Source organism: Mesitornis unicolor, unplaced genomic scaffold (genome assembly GCF_000695765.1).
Source record: "Mesitornis unicolor isolate BGI_N332 unplaced genomic scaffold, ASM69576v1 scaffold2152, whole genome shotgun sequence".
NCBI lineage: Eukaryota > Metazoa > Chordata > Aves > Mesitornithiformes > Mesitornithidae > Mesitornis > Mesitornis unicolor.
The window spans coordinates 18,545-26,601 of NW_010171017.1; the positions used below are offsets into that span (position 1 = coordinate 18,545).

The 8,057-nt window shown below is 37.1% G+C and overlaps 1 protein-coding gene across 1 annotated transcript in view; it reads left to right on the plus strand.

The window, feature by feature from the left end:
• The window catches only part of LOC104537082 (autophagy-related protein 2 homolog B-like), a 41,836-nt gene that overhangs the window by 18,536 nt on the left and 15,243 nt on the right, over positions 1 to 8,057 (plus strand). The window contains 9 exon segments of the mRNA XM_010179866.1: positions 1,061 to 1,218; positions 1,478 to 1,650; positions 1,945 to 2,086; positions 2,649 to 2,848; positions 3,768 to 3,848; positions 5,724 to 5,830; positions 6,084 to 6,176; positions 6,996 to 7,066; positions 7,979 to 8,054. Of these exon segments, the coding sequence (XP_010178168.1) occupies positions 1,061 to 1,218; positions 1,478 to 1,650; positions 1,945 to 2,086; positions 2,649 to 2,848; positions 3,768 to 3,848; positions 5,724 to 5,830; positions 6,084 to 6,176; positions 6,996 to 7,066; positions 7,979 to 8,054 (1,101 nt within the window).

Here is an 8,057-nt window from a genome sequence, read left to right on the forward strand (position 1 = left end):
ATCGTTTTCTAAGAACATAAAATGCTGCATAACTATTCTTCCAAGTTAACATCAGAGATACTGCTATGTCATTTATCTGATCGGTGCCATAGCAGCCAGCTGCTAAAAAGTGTTAGGCAGATTTTGTGAACAAAGGGTAAAGTTAAATAGTCTTTTGCTTTCAGTGAATACTTTGCTCAGATCTCTGTTTGCAATATTCCGTTTTGCTCTAATCTTTCTCAGTTCTCCTTTATAAATAGATCATTGTACTTCAAAAACTGTTGCATTCAATTTTACTCTTTCCTTTTTAGTCAGTGATTCTCCATCTAAAAATTAAGAGTCCACAAGGCAGGCAGGGGAAAAAACCCTAACAGCCCGGTTTTGTAAGCCTTACAAAGGCACATGAAAATGTAGAGAAAGTGAACCTGGCTTACAGATAAGTGTTCAGCATTTATGTCTGTTAGTTTTCTGTCTGAAAAACAAAGAAATTCAAATAGATTAAATCAACTAAAAATAGGGATTATGCTACTCATTAGCTACATAAAGAGAGATGCTGACCTATTTTAGCCTCTGATAGGCATTACTTTACTTCCAAAGCACTTTTTTTGCTTCCAAAGTGGCAAAGCTGAACCTTTCATTAAATATTCTGTTGGCATACTTCTGTACTGAATGTCACATATTTCTTTACCCCGACAGACACAGACTGACTTGAAATCAAAAGAACTAATGTTTCCTGTAACTTTGCTTGAAAATTGATGTGATCAAAACAGGGTTTTGTTACCCGCCCTCCAACCTACTGAGCTCATATACACCTACTAATAGAGGCTTTTGTGTCACTGTCAAATGTTAGATTTTGATATGTGCGTATCATAATTACGGAAAAAAGCTACTTTCATTATTTATTGCTTTTACTCATGAATGCATTATTCTTTCTTATGCCTTTGAACTTTTTTCTCTTCCTTGTTTATGAAATCTGAAATCTGTTACATGAAATCTGCAAAAGAAATATGGCTTGACTGACCTTATATAAAGTGGCAATATAGTAATACATTTCGTATAATGTGAATGTATTTCTTTCTAGGATCAGCAACGATTTATTGTTGTGGGAACCCACAGCTCCATCTCCTGTAGAAACATTTGAAAACCTTTCTTACGGTGTTGGACTATCTGTGGCCAGCCAGCTCATCAACACTTTCAGTAAAGACAGCTTTAGTCAATTTAAATCTGCAGTTAATTATGGTAATGCACTTGATTAAATCATCTACAACTATAGGGATTCAAAAGAATAATTGACTGAAGTGATTTAAGCTGATAGTGGAAAGAATTTGCAAACTTACAAGAAAGGATTTAGTTAAACCAAGAAAAAAAACACATAGATGACTGCTTAATTAAGAAAACTAAGTGTGAAATTGAATTGTATTACTGATGGAAACACAATGAGTTTTTGACAGGATGTGTACTAGCTAGAGAGTCAGTTGTTTTTTATTTTACTTATTAGATGACGAGAGTGGATCTGAGGAAGAAACACTACAGTATTATTCCACTTTTGATCCAAACTATCGTTCACGCAGAAGGAAAAAGCTTGACTCGCAGAATAAGAACTCACAGAGCTTTCTGTCTGTTCTGCTGAATGTGACACATGGATTGGTGTCAATATTCACAGACGTAAAGGTGAGACACTGGGGCTGGAAAGAACTCTGTTATTTTGACCATGGGATCCCCTTCATGCTCTATTTACTGGTTTTGGAAGGAATCAGTGCTTTTAAGAGTAATTCTGTTATCTTTGTACTGTTGTACTGTAACTAGACAATAATACAGCACAATATTTCAGCAATTCTGTTTGCTTTACATGAAAACAACTAAATTCAAGCAGGAACATTTGTATTGGTAGCAAGTGTGATGTTAGTTTAAACTCTTCCTGCAGCAAACTCAGCAAGTAATCATTTTATCACTTCTGTTCTTCAGCAGGATACACTGGAAGGAAAATATGGTGAATTCTGGTTAGAGTTCAACAGTGGTTCACTTTTCAGCGTGACTAAATATGAAGGCTTTGAGGACAGACACTATGTTTGTCTCCATTCTGGCAGCCTCAATTTATATCATCAAGGTAGGGAAGCAATTGAGGTGGCTTTGGGACTAAACATGAAATCAGATAAGCTTCAGGTCTTCTGGGAGAAATGCTGTCTCTGCCTTATTTTTCCATCCTCTGATAATGTATCATTTGGCACAATAGATTTAGTTCATGGCTAATGCTCCTAAGTGCTACAGTAAAATAACTTGAGGATAACTGTGTTTATTTAGTTACTGTTGAGCTCCAACTTTCCTTGGCAACTGCTGGTCTTTAACGATATTGTGGTGCTCTGGCTAATGAGATGTACACTTTGTTCTTGGTTATGAAAGCACACGCTTCTTACATGTTGTAGCTTTTTTTATTAAAGAAGCAATAAGTTACCAGTGGCTGCTGTATCTTTCCTGGCTAGCTAATTTTAATCAGCAGATGAAGAATTTGTTAACTGTGTAGTTTGTATGGCTGGTAACCCTCAGGTAGTTTAAACCTTTCAAGGTTTTCCCTTCAGATGTCTCCGAATCAGTGGTAGTCAAGTTAGTGGATTTTCAGTGCAAAGCTTAATTACTGTTACTTAATTACTCATTCTAAAATCTCTCTGCAGGTGTGGTAGACGGGGTTGTCCCTTCCTCTGAAGTACGGCTGCCCAGCACAATACGTCCCCATTGGTTAGAACCTACTATTTGTTTTTCTGAAGAAGATGGTCTTAGTAGGACTACTTCAGATGGAGTAGGAGTGGATTGTCCAAGTATGCTGACCGTTGCAGTCAAAATTCAATCAGATAAAATAGAGAGCAATACAAAGGTTTGTGTTTTCAAATTTGTGCTTTTATAAATTATTTGATTTGTCTTGGTTTAGATGGAAGCATCTAGATGTGGGGTTACAAGGATTATAGATGAAGAAACCATATAATTCTGAGCCATTTATCCTCAAATGGTAGTTTTCTGTTAGAATCTTTTGGGTGGCTTGTAAAATTTAAGTATCAGCATAATTTCCTAAATCTTCCAATGCTTCACTTTTCTAATCATACTATATATATATTTTTTTTTTTCTTTTACTGAATGCGTTTCTTGGCCAGTTGAGCTTTTTCTTGGGGGTTTTTTGGTAGAGTTTTAACCTGATACCAAACCAGGCAAGAACAAATACAAAGTGTTAAAAGCTTTCTGCTCAGCTCACTGGCAGTGTCATCTAATAGGCAGCCTTTGCTTACCTATTTGGAATGCCACTGGGAAACAAGTGGTATGTTTGGCTTTGACAGTAGCATTTATTAGCGTGGCTACAAGATGACCTCTTAGCTGGCATAGGGGTGACAAACAGGCTGGTAGAGTTACCTAGAGAAGAAGGAATCTGCAGACCAGCACAATGTCATGGGGCCTCAATCAACCCAGATTTGAACAGCATAAGAATGAACTACATTGTGATGGTATTCCTGGTAATTTCTGGTGAATTCCAAAATGAATGTACAGGTAGCCTTCCTTCCTACCACCACCACAAAAAATTGTCCTTTCTAAACTACCCTGTTGCAAGAAGTATTAGACTGTATTAGCCAAGGTTTCTGTATCAGGAGGCAAGGATTTTCTAGTGTTTAATCCTTGCCCAGTCCTTTCTTAATTTCTAGATGCTTGGAGATTCTGGGTGCAGAAGGATGCCCACATTTCATAATCTGCATGTCAATTAGTTACATGTATTCCACGTAAACTAACCCGTGCAACTTCTTGTGCAGGAATTTCTAGTTGCTGTTGGACTAAGAGGAGCCACCCTTCAGCACAGAGTACTGCCTTCGGGTTTAAGCTGGCATGAACAGGTCAGGTTGCTACAGTTTTCCTAACTATGTCTTGAATTTCAGTCCCATTGCTTTAAGTATCAAACTAAACCTTGTTGGAAAATATTTGTGTTAGGCTGTGTCTTATTATCTTACTCTTCTCTTGAAAGTGTTATCCATTTCTTTCTTGTCTCTCTTCAACATCATTGACAGACTGTAGTGTTGATATTAAATTCTTACTTGTGTATTCATTGACTGCAGTTCCTCTCATCGTCCTAAATCTCTGCCCACAACATGTCGGGGAGGTTCTGGGATTTTTGGGTGTCTTTCTTTTTAAAGTTCAGATGGAAAATCTCAGTAGTCCAATGGTATCCAAGTACTTTGGTAATTCTTGATGTAAAAAACCATACTTGTCTGTTCCCTGTTTTACATTCTTGGAATAGCAGAAATGGAGAATAAGACTTTGGGGAAGTACTAAGCAGCAGTTCACATAAACACTTGTGATGCAAACTTCTGAATTAGAACAGTTGTACTGATGTGTGGATGCAGAGGTATAGCACAGCAGATGGGGCTAAGGCACATGCATTTTTGTTGTATAACTGCATGGAGCTGAACTTAGTGCTTTGGACTCCGCTGTGTCATTAGAAAAGAAAATCTGTAACAGATTGAAAGAGTCCAGCGCAGAGCCACAAAGTGATGGAGGGCGTGGAGCATCTCCCTTACGAGGAGCGGCTGAGGGAGCTGGGTCTCTTTAGCTTGGAGCAGAGGAGACTGAGGGGTGACCTCATTAATATTTATAAATCTGTAAAGGGCGAGTGCAGGAGGAAGGAGCCAGGCTCTGCTCAGTGACAGCCAATGACAGGACAAGGGGCAATGGGTGCAAGCTGAAGCATAGGAGGTTCAACCTGAACACAAGGATAAACTTTTTTACTGTAAGGGTTACAGAGCAGGGCCCAGGCTGCTCAGAGAGGTTGTGGAGTCTCCTTCTCTGGAGACATTCAAAACCCGCCTGGACGTGTTCCTGTGTGACCCAGACCTGTGTCTGGGTGATCCTGCTCTGGCAGGGGTTGAACTGGATGATCTTTTGAGGTCCCTTCCAACTCCTGAGATTCTGTGATTCGTTTCTTCTCAGCATGGTGTTCCTGTGTATTCATGCAGCCTGCTTTACACTGTGTTGCTTATTTGCTCTGTGAACTTTTGCTCTAACATTGCCTGTAATGCACTTGGGAATCTTTTTTGGAGGGGGGAAATAAAAAATTAGTCAGAGGTAGGTAGAGGAAACAATTAAAGGGCTAGCTGTGTTGGTGTGCCCCAGGCTTGGAATAACTTCAGAAGTTTTTATAGTGTAATGGATTTGAGAGAGAACTATGACACATCTTAAAAAGGAGAATAGGAGTTATTTATGCAGTAATACATGAAAAAGCATTATATACAATGCATGGGCACAGATTTCTGATTATGAGCATATTTCCCATCCCCCTCCCACCCCAAAGATAAAGATAACTTGAAGATAACTTTAACAATGTACAGTACTGCAGGAAAAGTTGACCTTTCAGATAAAGAGAACAAAGAGAATACTAACATTACAGTAACAACTGCAAATAAAGACGAATGAGAATGTATTTGGGAAATGGTTTTTTGTGAGGTGTTGTACAAGTAGCCACTTAAGTCTGTGGATTGCTCTTTTCCATGCCTTTGAGGCTGCAGTTTGGATGTTGTGTTTTCTGCCCTGTTTACATTCTGCACTTTTCCATGTTCAGATACTGGGTAAACATCTTTAAATATCTGAGGTTGTTCACTCCTTTTTCCTTCTACTTATTTTATTGTCATACCTGTTACAGATTTTCTTTTTTAATGCATAATTGTTGATTAATTTAACAGATATTGAAGTATTATAATAATGTTTTTGATTTTCAGATATTATATTTTTTGAATATTTCTGATGAGCCTGTTCTGGGATATAATCCTCCAGCTACAATAACAACTTTCCATGTACATCTGTGGAGTTGTGCTCTTGATTACAGGTAAATAAAATGCAAGTGTGTGTCACTTGGTGGCGCTGCATTCTTTGGGAACGTTCGAGTTCAGATACTGGAAAGAACATTTATTTAGGCTTGTTTGGGAGAAGTGCTTAACAGAAATCCCTTCAACTATAAGCAATTTAAAGTAGGATAGGCACTTGCCTAGGCCTGGGAAGATCTAGTTAGATAACTTATAGGACTTTGATTGCACTTCTAAATAAGTACAGATTTACTTTTTTTCTTTCCTGTTTGTTAGGCCCTTGTTTTTGCCGGTCAGATCGCTACTGACTGTTGAAACTTTCAGCATTTCCAGTAGTGTTGCTGTGGATAAATCCTCTTCTACTCTCAGGTATCATTTAACTGATGATGAAACATGGAAGCTCCTGTAAAACTTGCAATGCCTGTCTGCTTTTTTGACCCAGGAAGCATTTGTGTTGTGTAAATGATCACATTGCTTTGCATCTTTTAAAATCTAGTTTGCTCATGTGTAATCCTTCTGTTTTATTAGGTTGAATAATGGGGTTTTTGTAGTTGACTTGCTTTCTTTAACAAGTAGCAGTTCTACAATTTTTAGTACAGTTGAAAGATGTCCTGAAATAAAATTGTGTCTATTTTGTTAATTAGTGGCACCTTAAGATTTCTTAAAGATTTATTTGGAGACTGTATGCTAATTAAGGAAATATTTAGTGATTACTGAACATCTCTGTAACTGTAAAAACTTTTTCCTTGCTACTTCAGTTGAATATTCATTGTCATGCCTGTTCTGATATGAAACATCTGCCAAGTTGCTTGTTTCTGTTGCTAAAACCTTACAAATAACCTTTGAAATAAATGTGTCTGTTGCTTTATTAAAGAGGAAAAAAAGGCAAAAAATTAAATAAGAATTATTTCTTCTGTATGCCAAAAGCATTACTTTCATTCTATGAAGGATCAAAGACATACATTGAGGTGTAAATAAAATATAATTAGCAGTGGTGAAAATATCTTACAGTGGTTAATTACCAATGGATTTGGAAATGATGAAAGGTTAAAATGAAGAGTTTGGGTTTAAGATACACCAGATAGGTTTGTGTTTTAAAATATTTTTTCTATACTAATTTCTTTTGTGTGGTGAATTGCACAGCATTTCTCTAGCATGTTTATTTGATCGTGGTTTTTTGTCTTTTAGGATCATTTTAGATGAAGCAGCTTTGCATCTGTCTGACAAGTGCAACACTGTTACAGTGAACCTCCATAGAGGTAAGGATGTTTTAGATGTGATTAATGAATTGCAGAGCCTAAGGAAACAATTACAGGCATATTCAGCATGTATGAAGGTTATTGAAAAAGAAGTCTAAGGAGATGAGGAGCAGCAAATTGAGTATGAATGAATAATGTATTGATGAAAATCTGACTGCTCTAATTTGGATTTGTGGATGCAGAGGCATGTCAGACAATAGTAACTTGCACGTTCATGTTCTTGTTACGGTTCCATAATGGTGGTTTGAAAAAATAATATTTAAAAAAATCTGCAGTTGGTAGAGGAAAAAAATCTTTATAGAAAAGAGATCTCATAAAATGAGAGATGTATTCTAAATAGTTGAACTTAAAGATGTTACATGCCACAGAGTTCTGGGTTTTGAAAAGGATGATGCTCACTGGCTTGCTCCGATTTGTGTAGTAACAACCTTTAATGACTGAGGAACTTGCATCAATATTGAACAAATGAATTGGAGAAATAATGAAACCCTGTGTCCACAGATGTGTGTATTTAGCTCAGGTAAGAGATCTCTAGTGAAGGACAGAGGAAAGATACACTTGTTTTCTTCAAACAAGAAATGGAATGAGTTATTCATGATACTCGGAGATTATTACAATGTGAAAATGTCGCCTCTCTCACTTCAACTGAAAACACTGCTAGGATGCTTAGTCACAGAAATTCTGCGTGCCTCTACTTTAACTCACACAGATGGGATAAGGATAAATATCTTAAAAGATTACACTGCACACAGATGGTGGCTGTGGGAGTGACATATTGGATTGAAAAGATTTGAGTTCTTGATTACCTTTTTATGATCACACTATTTCTAAAGGTTTTAATTACTAAAATTACATAGTAAGGGTGATGTTTGTTATTAAGTCTTTTTTTTTAATTACTCATTGTCCTTTCAGATTATGTCCGTGTTATGGATATGGGACTGCTGGAACTAACTATTACAGCAGTAAAATCTGATTTTGATGGGGAAAGAGG